This window comes from Myxocyprinus asiaticus, chromosome 19, assembly GCF_019703515.2.
Source record: "Myxocyprinus asiaticus isolate MX2 ecotype Aquarium Trade chromosome 19, UBuf_Myxa_2, whole genome shotgun sequence".
Lineage (NCBI taxonomy): Eukaryota > Metazoa > Chordata > Actinopteri > Cypriniformes > Catostomidae > Myxocyprinus > Myxocyprinus asiaticus.
In genome coordinates, this window is record NC_059362.1 from 36,230,456 (window position 1) to 36,247,825 (window position 17,370).

At 35.2% G+C, this 17,370-nt stretch overlaps 3 protein-coding genes across 5 annotated transcripts; 1 reads left to right on the forward strand and 2 right to left on the reverse strand.

Annotated features, from left to right (window-relative positions):
• Positions 1-4,899: 4,899 nt before the first annotated feature.
• Positions 4,900-6,159, reverse strand: ptrhd1 (peptidyl-tRNA hydrolase domain containing 1). Its single transcript, XM_051725177.1, has 2 exons — positions 5,740-6,159; positions 4,900-5,522 (listed from the first exon to the last, which is right to left on the reverse strand). The coding sequence occupies exons 1-2, from the start codon at positions 5,947-5,949 to the stop codon at positions 5,352-5,354; spliced, it is 381 nt and encodes a 126-aa protein (XP_051581137.1). The 5' UTR covers positions 5,950-6,159; the 3' UTR covers positions 4,900-5,351.
• Positions 6,160-6,873: 714 nt separating this feature from the next.
• slc25a27 (solute carrier family 25 member 27) lies at positions 6,874-12,080 on the reverse strand. Of its 3 annotated transcripts, none has more exons than XM_051725171.1 (9): positions 11,768-12,080; positions 11,452-11,643; positions 10,791-10,875; positions 10,588-10,710; positions 8,905-9,017; positions 8,217-8,301; positions 8,033-8,125; positions 7,842-7,944; positions 6,874-7,754 (listed from the first exon to the last, which is right to left on the reverse strand). In XM_051725171.1, exons 1-9 carry the CDS (start codon positions 11,880-11,882, stop codon positions 7,683-7,685), a joined length of 981 nt encoding a protein of 326 aa, XP_051581131.1. In that variant the 5' UTR covers positions 11,883-12,080; the 3' UTR covers positions 6,874-7,682. The 3 variants fall into 3 exon arrangements, with proteins under 3 accessions (XP_051581131.1, XP_051581132.1, XP_051581133.1); XM_051725172.1 differs by having other exon boundaries at positions 6,876-7,754; positions 11,798-12,080; XM_051725173.1 differs by having other exon boundaries at positions 6,876-7,754; positions 11,788-12,080.
• A 1,415-nt stretch (positions 12,081-13,495) lies between these two features.
• On the forward strand, positions 13,496-17,255 carry LOC127456693 (costars family protein ABRACL-like). Its single transcript, XM_051725178.1, has 3 exons — positions 13,496-13,591; positions 14,509-14,577; positions 14,976-17,255. The coding sequence occupies exons 2-3, from the start codon at positions 14,517-14,519 to the stop codon at positions 15,158-15,160; spliced, it is 246 nt and encodes an 81-aa protein (XP_051581138.1). The 5' UTR covers positions 13,496-13,591; positions 14,509-14,516; the 3' UTR covers positions 15,161-17,255.
• Positions 17,256-17,370: the final 115 nt, after the last annotated feature.

A 17,370-nucleotide genomic window follows, 5' to 3' on the forward strand; every position in this document is an offset into this window, starting at 1 on the left:
TACTCGCTTTTCTGAAACGAGACAGCCTCGATGACGTATGCGGCCGACAAATGCGACCTCCGGAGGATGCATCCTTCCAAACGAGATACAGCCTCGGTATACTGCAGTCTTCAAAGGATGTGTCCTACCTAGCATGCAGCCTTCCAAATGAGACACAGCCTAGATTTTTAGACAAGTGGAAAGTTTGCGGGTTTGCGTGTCTTAGGCGCATGCGCCTGCTGTTGACAGTGCAAAACGAGTGTTACAAAGCAGTCGCAGCATGCATGTCTCGAATGAGACCTTATATACCTTATTCACGGTAGAGCCATCTTTGATTTTTTAATGGGAATGACAATAAGGCTGTGAGGGATAGACTTGATCTCTTCAATGGCACGCACGGTATAAAGCTGTAAAAAGCTCGTGGAGTTATTGTCTGGAGTTTTTTTATCTACTCAATGAGAAAGATGTTTTTCAATGTTTTGTCCACTGAATGATCCAAAAACACTTTAAACTGCAGTACAGCCCATTGAAGAGACTGTAAGTCTATCCTTCACAGCCTAGTTGTCATTCCCATAAAAAATCAAAGATGGCACTGCTGTGAATAAGGTCTATGGGCTCGCGATTTTGAAATCAGTAGACTATACATTGAAAGGCTGAGCGTGAGACAGAACGGCACGAAGTATACCTTAGCTTTTAATAGTGAATTATCTTAGACCTTCCCCTGTTGCTACTGATTTACCAAACATGCAAATGCCTCATTGGGAGGAAATCTAGTCACTGTTTTCAGGTAGAAAAATGTATAAAAGCTAGCTATGCACCTTAAAAGGTTAAATTAAAAGCATTTGGCTTTTGTTTTCAAACTGACACAACTCGAAACGATTATGTTAACTGTAGGATTCTAGTCCAGAACAGGCGATGCAGGTTAACAATTTTCATTTGTAGTTCAGAACAAGTGGTTTTGAGCTACTCTGTCGAAAGAAATCATACTGATGCAACTATACGTAGATATTTGACTTTATTTAGCTGGATTCTTTATACCAAATTTGAGGTGCCTCTTGTACATATTTTCTGCATAGAGGACTGCTCCTCACCGTTTGATGAACGCTTTCTTGTTTGTGAGGATTTTCGTATTCTGACCTTTTTAAGACTTTTGCTGTATTTTACACAGATTTTTTTACTAAAACCTAAATGTACCAGGAACTTGCAAGGAATACAATCTAGTTTTGCACTTTATACATGAATTACAAGGAAAGAGGCCATTATTAAGTAGCATGTTAAAATCTGAATATAGTCACGCACTTGAAAAATTTAAATATATACCCCCCTGAATGTATTTTGCAAAGTGAAATGTAATTTCATTTTCTAAAGAAATTTTAAAATATCTCAGGTTCTTCAGAAAGAACTTAGTTGATTGGATACCATTAAAATATCAGGGTAGCTTGAGCCTTTGCTATGGGTGTTTTTCTGCTGCAGATCTAACTATGCCTAAATACAGTTGAAGTCAGAAGTTTACATACACTGTAGCCAAATATATTTAAACACAGTTTTTCCACAATTCCTGACATTTAATCTTAGAAAACATTCCCTGTCTTAGGTCAGTTAGGATCACTACTTTATTTTAAGAATGTGAAATGTCAGAATAATAGTAGAGAGAATTATTTTTTTCAGCTTTTATTTCTTTCATCACATTCCCAGTGGGTCAGAAGTTTACATACACTTTGTTAGTATTTGGTAGCATTGCCTTAAAATTGTTTAACTTGGGTCAAACATTTTGGGTAGCTTTCCACAAGCTTCTCACGATACGTTGCTGGAATTTTGGCCCATTCCTCCAGACAGAACTGGTTTAACTGAGTTAGGATAATTTTCCTTCCTCATTATGCCATCTATTTTGTGAAGTGCACCAGTCCCTCCTGCAGCAAAGGACCCCCAGAACATGATTCTGCCACCTCCATGCTTCACAGTTGGGATGGTTTTCCTCGTCTTACCAGCCTCACCCTTTTTCCTCCAAACATAACGATGGTCATTATGGCCAAAAAGTTCCATTTTTGTTTCATAAGACCAGAAGACATTTCTCCAGAAAGTAAGATCTTTGTCCCCATGTGCACTTGCAAACTGTAGTCTGGCTTTTTTATGGCAGTTTTGGAGCAGTGGCTTCTTCCTTGCTGAGCAGCCTTTCATGTTATATCGATATAGGACTCGTTTTACTGTGGATATAGATACTTGTCTACCTGTTTCCTCCAGCATCTTCACAAGGTCCTTTGCTGTTGTTCTGGGATTGATTTGCACCAAACTCCATTCATCTCTAGGAGACAGTATGTGTCTCCTTCCTGAGCTGTATGATGGCTGTGTTGCCCTATGGTGTTTATACTTGTGTAGTATTATTTGTACAGATGAATGTGGTACCTTCAGGCATTTGGAAATTGCTCCCAAGGATGAACCAGACTTGTGGAGGTCCACAATTTTTTTCTGAGGTCTAGGCTGATTTCTTTTATTTTCCCATGATGTCAAGCAAAGAGGCACTGAGTTTGAAGGTAGGCCTTAAAATACATCCACAGGTACACCTCCAAATAGCTCCAATTAGCCTATCAGAAGCTAATTGGCTAATTGCCTAAAGGCTTGACAACATTTTCTGGAATTTTCCAAGCTGCATAAAGGCACAGTCAACTTGGTGTATGTAAACTTCTGACCCACTTGAATTGTGATATAGTCAATTAAAAGTGAAACAATCTGTAAACAATTGTTGGAAAAATTACTCATGTCATGCACAAAGTAAATGTCCTAAACGTCTTGCCAAAACTATCGTTTGCTAATATGAAATCTGTGGAGTGGTTAAAAAATGAGTTTTAATAACTTCATCCTAAGTGTATGTAAACTTCTGACTTCAACTGTATCTTATTCAGGTACTCCACCTCCCCTTACCCTGTCTTTTTAGCCAGTACACTCATGTTCAGACCTCCTGGCGTTATCTTTTCAAGACATTCCTCAATTAACTCTGCTTTCAGCTCATTGCCGTTTGCATTTGCTCTATTGTAGGCTTTGAGAATCGGTGCAGGCCACTCAGTGCCAAGTACTAATAACCATTTATGCAAACTTGTACAATCTGCATTGTGTCATAGTAGTGAATCCAGCATATCGACCACCACACACTCTCCTCGTCATTCAGATGTCATCTTTATATGGTATCATCTATAGTAGCTACTGTTTACCTGATATTTTTGCATATTGTAAGTGCTGCCTTATTAATAGATATTGGTTGTATTGGTGAAGGAAAGTTGTGTGTTTGTAACTCCACTGAAACCAGGACTTGTTCCTCCAGGGCAAGGTTCCACTTTTCACCTGTAAAATTAATATAAATAAACAAATATATATAAAGATATTTACATTTTACTCATTTTGTCCAGTTTTGTATAATACTTGTAAAACTTTTTTTTTTTCCCTTAAGAGGCATCATTGCAGCTGTGTGGGACTATGAATGAAGATGTATTTCGGAGACTTCTGCATGTTTTTGTTTTGTTTTCTCTATATCCAGGTTTATCTGGAGAATCCTACCTTTCTTAGTATGTTGTAGACAATCAGTCACATGCTGGGTCCAGCACCTGCAGGGATTGTCCTGCGGGCTGCAAAACTGTGTTTCGCATCTACTGAATCAGTCTTATTTTTCTTGTCCATTTCATGGAATTATGTGGCTGCTCAAACTGAGATTTAAAGTTTACACATACATTACACATATATGCATACACACAGACAAACAAGAAACATTCACGGACACCTAGTGCATATGCCCCCTTTGTTGCTTTTCCAAGGTGAAGATGCATACCTTGAAGGAAATTATGCTTTGACTAACAGATCTCTATAACATCCATGAATGTGAGAATGCAACACATTGCAATAAAGCACCATGTAAAAAAGGACTGCCAGTGCCATGTTTGTCTACATCTGCAAACTGAACATATGGACCTTCACAAATCCTGTCCAGAAGAACTGAAATTGGTAACACTTCACAGTAAATGTGTAGTCTTGTGGCTGTACTTATGAAACAGAATGATATATGTATATGCTAATGTGATTTTTGCTAGCTTCAAAGGTTCAATAGTTATTTGAACAGATAAAATTTAAGTTAAACTCAATTCATTTAGGTTTTTGCTACAAAAAGTATTTGAGTAGAGCCTAAATTTTAATTTCATTTTAAACTAATTTTAATTGTGTTGATCCAATGTCCACAATTAAAGTTAAACTATTTTTTATTTTCAGTGTAATCAGTATTTGACTATAAATTATGCATTAATTATTAAGTCGTATATACACTCCCTAAGCAGTTTACACTACTTGTTCATCCGATTATATAATCAGCCAGTCATGTGGCAGCAGTGCAATGCAAAAGAAGTATACAGATACGTGCCAGGAGCTTCAGTTAATGTTGACATCAACCATCATGGGGAAAAAAATGTGATCTAAGTGATTTCATCTGTGGCATGATTGTTGGTGCCAGACAGGTTGGTTTGAGTATTTCTGTAACTGCTGATCTCCTGGGATTTTCATGCACAACAGTCTCTAGTAATTACTCAGAATGGTGCCAATAACAAAAAAACATCATGGAAATGCCTTGTTGATGAGAGAGGTCAATGGAGAATGGCAAGACTGGTTTGAGCTGACAGAAAGGCTACGGTAACTCAGATAACCACTCTGTACAATTGTAGTGAGCAGAATAGCATCTCAGAATGCACAACACGTCAAAACCTTTAGGCAGATGGGCTACAAGAGCAGAAGACCATGTCAAGGACTTCTTTAGGCCCACATTGTTCATAATAAAGTGTTCAGTGAGTGTATGTATGTGTGTGTGTATGTATGTATGTATGTATGTATGTATGTATATATATATATATATATATAAACATTTCAAAAGCTCTCCTTGTGCTTGTGGGACAGAATCATCAGTTTATTTTTAATAGATTCAGGATGCTTTAAGTCAGACACTTTTGATGCAGTATTACCCATATGATCAATATGCAGAAGAAAAAAAAAAGTAAAACATTCAGTTTGCTTACAGATATTAAAGAATTTATATTTCAGTTGCTTTTCTGGTGTACTAATTGAACTAAGTAGCATGTTTTGCCACAGAGAGAGAGACATCTTGTTGTTATGATTGATATATAACAAGAGAATGAATGTTGATGAAAATTGATGGTGAGATTCAAAGGCAGTTGAACCCTAAAAAAAAGAAAAAGTATTAAGAGGCTATTCAATTAGTTATTACACAAATCAAATGATGAAATTCCACCTGACACAAAAGTACATCCATATCATTTTTATTGCCACATGCTAATCTAGAGACCAGTCTTTCACTGTTATGTGCAATCCATGAAGGGCTCCTATCATTTGAAAAGCTTGAACTTTTTTAGAAAAGGCTGCACAGTCTCTTTAGGGTAGGGTTTTAAAGCCAAGCAAGTGGGGATATTTTCGGGCTGCTCCATCCATAGTTTATGTGCTATTTCTTTTTCATGTAGAGTACTGGAAAGAGTGGAGAGAGAAGCCTCATCTGGTGCCTGTGGAATTAGTTTAAAAAAAATAAATAAATTAAAAAAAACAGCTGTAAATCTATGATGCCTCTATACAGATATACATTAAGGCTTTAATAGTAATTACTGAAAATAATAAGAAACCAAACACTACTATATAATGCAACCAATTCAAAATATTTCAAAAAGTGTGTTTGAAACAGTATAGAGGCATCTACGCATGCTGCATATGTGATCTACTAACCTGCAGTACCACTTTGTGCATGCTGTCCAGTTCTGCCAGGTATTCTTGAGTATCGGGGTCACTGTAGTGTAAATGAATGGCTGCAGTGGCCGCGTGACAGGCTTGAGTTATGACGGCGCCTAAAGGCCATGATAAAGTGTGTATGAGGTCTGACCGGACGATAACATACTGGACTAAACGCCTGGACGTGCCACTACTCTGCGTTGCCATTTTGATGAACGTAAAAAATCTCTGGGCAGGAAATTACGTAGTCAGTGGGCTCTTTATTTACGTTCCGGGTTTATTTCCTTTCTGTTGAAGTTATTGACTAGACGTCCTCTAGTGGTTGTTTGAGGTCTCTGACTATATTGAGTCTAATCTCACTAGGTTGTTCTGAAATCTGCGTTAATGTTAATTATTATACGTAATGTAAGATGATAATGCATTGGATTTTAACACTGGGTCCTAAAATTGTAATTCCATGTGTTGTTTTCAACTTTAAACAACCAATTGTTATTGTTCTTGTGGTATTATAAAAAAAATTTTTTTTGCAGTATTAAATTATTTTCAACTGTTTTAGATGAAATTGTAAGTTTTCTAACAGTTTGAGAGAAAGTAGCGCACACTAGTTGCATACTTCACAAAATATTCTGGTTTTCAACACATAACATGTCAAACTAGTGTTTTGTTTATATGAATATATAAGAGTAAGTGTATATTTTAGGTGACTGACTAGTCACTGTTTCTTCCATTTGTTTCTTCCCAGTTTTTAATCACCTTATTTGCCTTAGTTAATTTTAAAGGTGCACTCAGTAACTTTTGTCTTTGTGTCATCTTGGACTTACACTGACACCTAGCGGCTTGGATGTAGCATCATTTAAAATCAATAGTTTTTATTTTCAGATGCCATTGTAGAAATTTAGTATTCACAGTCATCCATGATTACTTTAATCGATGAGTGAAAGTTTCAAATAACAGGACGGTTACTGAGATTAAGCTAAAAGTATTCGGCTGGTCATGTGATTCTAACATGGCAGCCCCCATGTGCGGACCCTCTCCATTTAGATTAAAACAGCTTTTATAAAGTTACTGATATGACTGAAGTCTTCATTTTAATGTGAGTGGTCATGATTTCCTACATATATTGCAAAATTACAATTCATGTCTTTAGGAGTTAAACTTTTTTAATGAGGATAAAATTACTGAATGCCCCTTTAAATTACCCTTTGGTGTAATAAATGATTTTTTAAATGTAAGTTAAAAGAGTTTAACTTAAATGTAAAAGTACGTTTAAGTTATTGGTGTTGTAAGTCATGAACTAAACCAAACAGCTTAGAGGTGAATCGCAACAAAAATTATTTGAATATCGGAAAAAATGACAAAAGTACAAGACTGTGTACTTAGCATTTTTCATGAGGGAATGAACTATAATCCCATAAAGCATTGCGAACGATGTAATTAAATAAAAAAACAATGGGAATATATAAAACTATTGATTTTAGTTTGTTGATTATAAGTAATGAATCAATATATTTCACGTTTATTGCAAAATATTCAGATATATACAAATATATAAGTTGTTTCAGAGTGTAGGGAGAGTGACTCGATTGTGTCATTCACAGTATGTCATGGGAGTGGGCAGTCGCTGCTGGACTCTACAGAATGGCTAAAGAAAAATGTCAAGATGAACAACAGTGCCATTTTCAATTTTTTACAAAAAGGCTTGAATGATCCCCAGTGCTTTTTATTCTCTTCAAGACATATAATCATCAAATTAACAAACAACTGAAAATTAATTGATTGAGGCTTTTTCTCTTATTTTAACTGTCCTGCAGTGTGTGCCTGGATACAACTGAATTCACACACATAGCTCTATATACTGTAAAAGGACTCAAATGTTCAGCTCTGAGACTATTAAAAAAAAAACTCTATTTGGTTCAATGTGAGCATTGCTTTTACACCTATTAAAACGAGCTGATGCCCATTGCTCGTCTCATTTGCTCAAATGTTAGCCAAAAAGTCAAAGACCATGGAGCCTGGAAAAAATCAAAAATCAAAAATAAATTAATAAAAGAGCTGCCAAAGAGATAAAACTTGAATAAATTAATTTGGAATCATAGTACCATTCTAAACCAGGTTGGAAGGAATCCTTTATAGAGGGATATACAACCTTCTTTTTTCACCGACTTAACCAGGCAGTCTATAGAAGACTTGTAAAGAAGGCCCCTGTAAAACAGAATGTCAAAATATATATTTTTGTAACAAAGCAAAATAATGCTCTAACTTAACTGCATGTAAAGACTACTAAACTAACCTCCCATTTGAATCCCGTGGCTGGTTCATTACTCTAGTTTTTACCACATCAGCCGGTGTTCCCATGGTAGCAGCAACCAATCCGGAGCATATGCTAGACAAAAATATTTTTTATTTTAAAAACCTCTTGAAAATGACATTATTATGGTCACTGTAATTGCATTCATAGGATAACAGAATTTCACCTTGACAATCCATGACAAACACTGTTGTCCTGTATGGAGGTGTTTCTCAGGAGAAAATGCTTCACTGTGTCATATGTCATGAGGTCTGAATGTGAAGTGAAAAATGTTTAATGCATTAGAAAGATACAGCTGTTCAAAGATAAAACGCAGTAACTACACATTTTGTCAAAATTGAGTTATGACCTAAATCAATCTGTCCTGTGAGAGATGTGTGAAAATTGCAGTAACTACAAAATCCAGACTTAATCTCAGTCACTTTGAAGCTATTTTTCAGGGTCAGAAATGAACAAGGTCTCTGGGCAAAAATGCCACTAAAAGTGACCCCCAAGATTCAAAATGTGGAATTAATTCCTTGCTGTTTTATTATTATTATCTGATCTGACATATTTCTTAATATTATATTCTAGTGTTAATTATACGTATTTTTGCTTAAAATATAAGACACATTTACTCAAATTGATTTTATGTTAATAAATTGATTAAATTAATGTAAAATTATATGATTTGAAAACATATGCCCTCATAAAGGTAAAAAATGCCCTTAAAAATCAAATCCAGGGGGTAAATATTGCTTGTTAATGGAAAAGTTAATATCTGACACTGATGTAGTTACTGTGTTATACTAACTGTCTGGAATTTGATATCTACTATACTACTTTCATTCAAAGTGCTCACTTGACTTCTATACCTCCTAAATTAACGAGTGCAGCTCTTTGAACGTTGGGTACCCATCCAGCCCAAAGGCCCCTTATTCCACCCTCTGCAATGATCTTCGTGAAAGCATGGTAAACTCCATGCACTCTGTAAGTTAAAAAGAAACAACTATATACAGTGGCAAGAAATTGTATGTGAACCCAATGGAATTACCTGCATTTATGTATACATTTTTGTCTGGTTTGATCTTCATCTAAATTACAATAATCAAAAAACACAATCAGTTTTAACTAATAACACACAAATTATTGTACTGTTTATGTACATATTGAATACATCATTCAAATATTCACAGTATAGGTTGGAAAAGGTATGTGAACCCCTCGGCTAATGACATCAACAAAAGCTAATTCAAGTTAGTAGCTGGCAAACCTGGCATCCAATTATTGAAACGAGATTGAAGGTGTGGGTCAGAGCTACTCTGAATTATAAAAATCACTGAAACATTTTGAGTTTGCTATTCACAAGAAGCATCTGCTAAAGTGGACCATGCCTGACCAAAAGAGATCTCAGAAGACCTATGATCAAGAATTGTTGCTTTGCATAAAGCTGGAAAGGGTTACAAAGTTATCCTGAAGAGCTTAACATTCAACTGTCCACAGTTAGACAAACTGTCTATTAATGGAGATGATTTAGTACAGTGGCTACTCTCCCTAGAAGTGGCCGTCCAGCCAAGATGACTCAAAGGGCACACCGCAGAATGCTCAGTGAGGTAAAAAAAGAACCCTAGAGTAACAGCTAAAGACTTGAAGGAATCATTGGAACTGGTTAACATCTCTGTTTATGAATCTACTATACGGTAAACATTAAACAGGCATGGTGTCCACGGCAGGACACCTTGAAGGAAGCTGCTGCTTTCCAAAAAAACATTGCTGTGCATCTGAAGTTTGCCAAAGACCACCCTGACACTCCACAACGCTACTGGGAAAATGTTTTATGGACTGATGAAACTAAGGTTGAATTGTTTGGGAAGAACACGCAGCACTACGTACGGCATAAAAAGGGCACCGCATACCAACATGAATACATCATCCCAATGGTGAAGTACGGTGGAGGGTTCATCATGATTTGGGGCTGCTTTGCTGGTTCGAGGCCTTGACCGCTTGCCATCATTAAAGGACAAATTAATTCTTAAGTTTATCTAGATATCCTACAGGATAATATCAGAGTGGCTGTGCGCTAGCTGAAGCTAAGTAGAAGTTGGATGATGCAGCAGTACAATGACCCTAAACGTCGAAGTAAATCCACTACAGAATGGCTAAAGAAAATCTGCAGTCTAATCCGCAGCTACCGGAAATGCTTGGTTGAGGTTATTGCTGCCAAAGGAGGATTGACCAGTTATTAATTCCAAGGGTTCACTTACTTTTTACACAGCACTGTGAATGTTTAATGGGATGTGTTCAATGAAGACATGAAAGATTATAATTGTTTCTGTGCTGTTTTCTTAAGCACATTGTGTTTGTCTATACTTGTGACTGATGAAGATGAGATCACATTTTGTGACCAATTAATGCAGAAAACCAGCTAATTCCAAAGGATTCAAAAAAAGGATCGCTTTTTCTTGTCACCATATTCACAGTTACAAGCAATATGAAGAGTACTTAACAGGTAACTTCCACTGGATGAAGACAGTCATTAAAACATGGCTGTATCTTACCTTGGTGGCTTCCCTTCTAGTTTGCGCTTCCCTTCCATTTGCATTTGAACCTTCACTAGATCTGTTGGACTGGCGATGAACTGGCCCAAGGCACCTGATATCATACTGGCAATCACTGCTTTCCTGTGAACATCACAGAACACATGCTGATCTTTAGACTTGAATCATTTCTGTTTCAAATTTCGCAGGCAATTTTCTCTCACCAAAATGGAAAGCTGCCATCTTCAGATCTTCCAAAGACAGATTCTCTGAGCTGCTCGTAAGCGAGCATCCTCCCCCCTGAATAAACTAAAGATGAGGAATTTCAAAGGTCAGAAGTGGTAAAAGCAACAGATTTGAATATCAATTCCTTGAATGCAGTTGGACATTTAAGGTGCAATCTCTGTGTCATCTTGTACTTACACTGACACTTAGCGGCTTGGATGTAGCATAATTTAAAATCAATAGTTTTCAGTTTCAGATGCCATTGTAGAAATTTAGCATTCACAGTCAGCCATGATTACTTTAATCAATGAGTGAAAGTTTCAAATAACAGGACGGTTACTGAGATTAAGTGAGTAATATTCGGCTGGTCGTGTGATTCTAACATGGCAGCCCCCACGTGCGGACCCTCTCCATGTAGAATAAAACAGCTTTTATATGTTTACTGATATGACTGAAGTTTTCATTTTAATGTGAGTGGTCATGATTTCCTACGTATATTGCAAAATTACAATTCATGTCTTTAAGAGTTAAACTTTTTTAATGAGGAAAAAATTACTGAGTGCACCTTTAAGTCTAAATTCCAGGACTGGTGAATGCTACGGTTTATTCTTGTGTCTACTGTCTTTTCAGTGATTACTGATAGACAAATGAACACTTTACCTATATGTCTATAGATAGCTGGTGTGGCCCCTTGCCATAACTTCAAGGGCCCCTCTTCTCGCACTATACCCACAGCTGTGCTTAGCATGCCCCTTTGTGGGGTTTGAGTATGTAAACTACCAGCATGCTGTCGGGAACCACCTTCACCCTGTATCTGAAGTCTAGTTTTGGTGAGGTCTAGGGGAAATGTGACTGAAACAAAAAAATGGTACAAAAATCAAACATAGATGTGCAAAGATAAATACAAATATCATTTAAATATTATACAATTAATTAATTATTGTATAAATTATACGTTTTAAAATGAATTAATTACATAAAAAATGTGTAAAGGACCTGTAGCCACCTAATTCTGCAACGGTTGCAGCACATGCAGACAGAGTGAACTTTGATACTCGGGGCCACTGCGTGTTTTCTTGTACAGGAGCCATTGGAGGTGTCCTCTGCTTCCCACACACCGAGAGAGTTGGGAATTAAAGAAAATATTTATGAACGTAAGTTATAATACAACAGCGTAAGCTCAAGTTCCCAAAAGAACCACACGCCTGGAGTCATGCTGTTTAAATATGCACAGTGATCCAGAGAGGACTACGACCTTTAATGACGGCGAAGATGGTTGGTCGGAGCAGTTAGCGACCCTCTTACGTAATACGTTCTAGACTACAAAGGGATCAGAAAGGAATCTAAAACTACATTTCCCATGTATAATGGGCGTCGACAGCATACGTAAGACCGCCTGTCGTTCGCTGATTGGATATTCCTTGTCTTACGCATAGGTTGTGGTGGCGTTTTCACAAATACTGTTTAAACGGCACATTCACATTAAAAAGGAGATAGTTAATATCAATGGCCCTGTCAAATACACACAATTATTTAGTAAGACCTTCCTTGGCCAAAAAAAAAAAAAATCTTTTGTAGAGCAGTTATCGTCCATAAATGGCTATTTACTACCACCTAGCGCCGAGTAAAAGCAATCAAAATGTTTACGCCTATGAATGGAGAGCATCTCCCCATGAATGAACATATTAACTTATAGTTTAATTCCTGTATTTTTTCCCCCACGTCATAAAGATATATATTAATTCTTTAATTAATGAATACATTTTCTAACTATTTTTTTATTTATTTTTTTAATATTTTTTTACGGGATAACATGATATTTTATTATAATCAACAATACAAAACAACCGAAAGCATTTTAAAACAAATAACACAGCACATTCCAAGAAGGTTACATTAAACGCCTTATAATATCTTATAAACAGCACACCATAAGAGAGTATTAGACCTTCTTGCTTTTGGATATTTTATTTTTTATTTTTTTTATTTATTTATTTTTTTTCAAGGTGAGTATTAAAATATGACTCGACATCCTTATTAAAAATAAAAAAGTAGGCTTTTTCTTTGAAAATTTGAAAATAAATAAATTATTTGTAAAATTAACATAAAAGAGTCTAAAAAAAAAAAAAAAAAAAAAAAAAAAAAAAGCTTTTAACTAATACAGAAGTTAGGGGATATTTACCTTTTTACAAAGTTTGAAAAATCAATCTAAAACACTTTCCAGTAGACACGATCCCCAAACACGTTGTAGGTTCTTTTTCTTTTCTCTTTTATTTATTTTTTATTTTTAGTTTATGCTCAATAAATCACTTATTTGTACAAAGAATGAACATTTGAAAAACACATTCACTACGTTACAAAAGTAATAAATAAAAGGGTGAAAAAACACCTACACTTTGAAAAATAAATAAATAGAAAAAAGTAAATTATGGTTCATTATATATTAAATGTTTAATTATTAATTACTCAAAGTGCAGTATTTGTTTAATCGTCTATTTCTAACAATAATTCAGTTTAGGCAATTTTAGGCTTTTTATTTTAAATAATTTCTGTTTATAAATATAACATTTTTTCTGCAACAATGAAAAAATTAACAATAATTTCCCGAGACTTGTTTTGGTTTTCATAATAATAATAATAATAATAATAATAATAATAATAAATGTCTTCAAGACTTTGTAACTAGGTTGATCTGAAGGGTGCCGTTCAATGTGACGTCACACACAAAGCCATCTATGGTAGTGCTTTCTCATTTCAAACAGCCTATAGTACTGAGCGGCGGCACACAACCATCATACAGGTAGGTCAAACATATTAAACTGCTTAGTTAAATGTTTTGTGGTGTAAATTAATTATTTACTTGACCTAATACAGTTCCCAGAGGAGTTATGGATTATTAATGCAGATTATATGAATGCCTCTGTGATCCGGTCTCAATGGTTTTACTCACAAAAGAGTGCTTATTTATTTATGTATTTTATTATAGGGAACGTATGTGATGATCGCATTAAAAACCGGTGTGATTCACAATATGTTTCAATACAGATTTTCACACGTCTTCCACTTTCAATGTAAAGACTCGCACTTCCGCATTTCTTGATCAAATGATAATCCTCGTGCTCGGTGAAAGCCATGCACGTTTTACTACTTAAGCTTAATTATATTTAACTCCTGTGTGTTTTCCTGCCTGGTATTAATTATATATGGCCATATGATTTATTTAAATATTTTTTCTTAAAGTTCAAGGCGATAAATAATTGTAGTCTTGATATGGTCAGCATCTGCACCGCTAGGGTGCGGCGTTGCAATTCTGAACTCCTCCAAAGAGGGCGCTAAATAAAGAAACAAGTGTGCATAGAACTTAAATGTCTAAATCTGTGTAAAGCTGTTTATTGTGTGCGTGCGTGCGTTGTTGTTGTAATGTATTTAAAACGCCCAAGATGCTATAAATGAACTTTTGTTTATTTTTCTAGTTGCAGTTTCGGAGTATGTGCATCTATTCAATCTTGCATTACAAAGACAAACACTATGCAAAACTTGCCCCACTTGACTTGAATTATTATTGCACGACCAATCAGGAATCTCTGTGTATTTGAATACTGTCAGTGGTTGACTTAAGACCAATATGTGAGTGTTACAGTATGGACAAGTGACTGAAACACATGAGAAAGGAAATGAGACCTTTAGTGCATTAACAACATGCATGTAAACTTTCAGAGCAAAAAATGAATGTGGAACATGAAGTTACTCTGCTGGTTGATGAGATTCGTCGACTGGGCAGCAAAAGTAAGTATGGCACTATTCTTTATCAACATCATCCTCAGTGTTATGAAAAGAGATACTTGTTGAAAACATATTGTGTGATGCTGGTTCTAGATTCAGTGAAAAGTTTATGGGAAGACACATGTCTATACATGTCATCATTATCTAATTATGCACGTGTTGACATGCCTCTAGATGAGGAAATTCTGGAATAAGATGCAGTGAAGTTCTGAAGTTCTGTCAGGCTAATGAAAACCAGTCATATGATTCATTACACTGGTCTCTGTTTTTCTGGCTTTCGTTAATACTGTTTCAAGTCAAGTTCATAACTGTTTATGGGAGAGTTTCATGGTAAATTAATGGTTGTTAATAAGTGAATAAGAGTTAGTTTGTGAACCCAGACCACTCTCACTCTCTCACAGATGCAGATGGGAAGATCAGCGTCAAATTTGGAGTCTTGTTTAATGATGACCAGTGCGCCAACCTCTTTGAAGCTCTGGTCGGGACACTGAAAGCAGCCAAGCGAAAGAAGGTCATTGCATTCGAAGGGGAGCTATTACTGCAAGGAGTTCATGATCATGTTGATGTCATATTGCTGCAGGATTGAATTCGTCTTTTCTAAAGCCAAGTAAAAAGTCTTTTTTGAGATGTCGCTGCTTCAGTGAGCATTTTGATATGGAAATATACTTGAGAATGTCACTTTTTTTGTATACTGCATTGGAATATTTTTATACAGCCATTTTTATCTCGGGGGATTGATTTGCACATGTTTTTGAAAGGTAGCAATCTTCCCTGCTCAAACACCTCATCTCATTAAAATATATAATAACAGTTATAATCTGCATGGGCATGTTACTAATTCTCTGGGACTTTGAATGAATTCATCTCAAATATTGTTTTCAACATAATGGAAATTAATATCTGCACTAGTTATTGTCAACTTTATAGATATGTCTGTGTTGATTATAGCCTACATAATGGCTGTCTTTCAACAGTAATTGTGAAGCAGTTTATTTGCAATACAATGACTTTGAAGGTATTAATTTGCCAAGTTATTTGTACCAATTGCTAAGATCCATAACATCCCAGAAGGCTGGTAAATATGACTAGTAATTTAACATTCATCTGCTATCTGATTTTCTGCTATTGAAGTTATAAAGAAAGAATAAATTTGCCAAATCACCAGAGTTCCCGTATGAAATTCTGGAATATTATCACATTTTTATGAAACATTTGAGAATCATTATTAAAAAAGCATAGCCAAGAAACATCATCTATTTAGACATGTGCTTGATTTTTAAATGGTTGAGTCCCTATATTGTACCTTTATGGAGAGAACATTGCTATCCATGTTTGTTTTGTTTTTAAGTTTTCATACAAATGTTTTTCAGAACACCCAAATGTGTAGTTTGTGCCATTTCATAGAAGCTCAGGAAGATCTTTTAACAAAAGAGCAGTAATAGAAAAGACTTCAGCAAAGAATAAATAGAGGGGAGTGTTTAGACATTAAAGTAATTCGTTTCTGCAATCTAATTATTTTTTAGTCAAAAGTAAAAGTACTTTACATATTAAATCATTGTAATCAGATTACAGTTACTAATTTTCAATCAAGTAAAAACATTTTTGTACATTAGCATTACACATATTTCTATGTAGAATGCATTTAAAATTGTTAATTTGAATGTATGTTTGTGTTTCTGTGATGGCTGAAGGGACAGGGATAATGAAAAAGGAGAATGAAAAATATAGAAATGAGCAGAGAAAGCAAACACTTTTTTTTTTTTTAATTTTAAATTTTTTTTTTTTAATGAAAATTGTTTTAGAAAGTAACTTAAAAGTAATGTGATTTCTTTCCATGAAGTAATCTGATTATAATGTTCTGCTGAACAAAAATGGGGTTCCCCAATCGGGGGGCATTTTCAAAACAGGTTGGATGTTTTTTTAACCATCAAATCAAAATAGGGAACCTCTATTTGCTCATTTTCAGGTGATTAGAGATAGGTTACATACACAACACATTTTACTCACGTATACAACATTTTCTTTGTGAATACATAGCCTAAACAACATTTATATGACAGACCATGATTATTGTAGTCTATCCTTGAATTGTTGGTTAAACTACTAAAGTCAGCAGAAGGCTAAATATTATTGCAATTTTGCAATTATGGGTGAGCTCAGATGTCATTGAGGAGAAAAAAGGTTTTGGTAACCACCCACTCTATTTTAGCAAATCAAGTAAAGCGGCCCATGCTGGTTTGAAAACGCCCACTGATTGGGAAACCCCCCTTTTTTTCCCCCGCAAAGACTTATACTTCAGGTAATTTGTTTTGGATTACTATTTTGGAGTAACTTATTTAACACTGGTCATGACAGAGTGGAAATATACTGTAGTGTCAAAAATAACTGGCTGTAGAATAAGCTTAGTAAAAAAAAAAAAAAAAGATATATATATATATATATATATATATATATATATATATATATATATTTATCCTTGAATGATCTGCTGCATATACATTTTAACCGATTGAATTTTTTAATTTACAATTTTTAATTTTTATATGTTTATTTGGCTTTCTATGTGTTGCTATTTTTTATGTTGCTTTATTTTTTGTTTTGTTTTGTGATGGTGCATTCATCTGTTTTAGAAATGGCTGGAGGCAGTTTATTTAAAAGTGCAATAAAGTACATGAACTGGATTTAAGACATTTTATCGTTGAAATCTATGACTGATGAATTATGGTACATTTAAAAGGTTGTGAATGCTGTATATATATATTTATATACACCGACCAGCCACAACATTAAACCTAC

Excerpts from the sequence above, each read along its gene's own strand:
- slc25a27 (XM_051725171.1), bottom strand. The coding sequence starts at position 11,882 with ATGGCTCCTGTACAAGAAAACACGCAGTGGCCCCGAGTATCAAAGTTC. Across the intron at positions 11,644-11,767 it reads GTCCTTTACACATTTTTTAT|TCACATTTCCCCTAGACCTC; the intron begins GTAATTAATTCA and ends TTTTTGTTTCAG. Across the intron at positions 10,876-11,451 it reads AGCTATCTATAGACATATAG|TTTATTCAGGGGGGAGGATG; the intron begins GTAAAGTGTTCA and ends CCTCATCTTTAG.
- LOC127456693 (XM_051725178.1), top strand. The coding sequence starts at position 14,517 with ATGAATGTGGAACATGAAGTTACTCTGCTGGTTGATGAGATTCGTCGA. Across the intron at positions 14,578-14,975 it reads TCGTCGACTGGGCAGCAAAA|ATGCAGATGGGAAGATCAGC; the intron begins GTAAGTATGGCA and ends ACTCTCTCACAG.
- ptrhd1 (XM_051725177.1), bottom strand. The coding sequence starts at position 5,949 with ATGGCAACGCAGAGTAGTGGCACGTCCAGGCGTTTAGTCCAGTATGTT. Across the intron at positions 5,523-5,739 it reads TGCACAAAGTGGTACTGCAG|GCACCAGATGAGGCTTCTCT; the intron begins GTTAGTAGATCA and ends CTAATTCCACAG.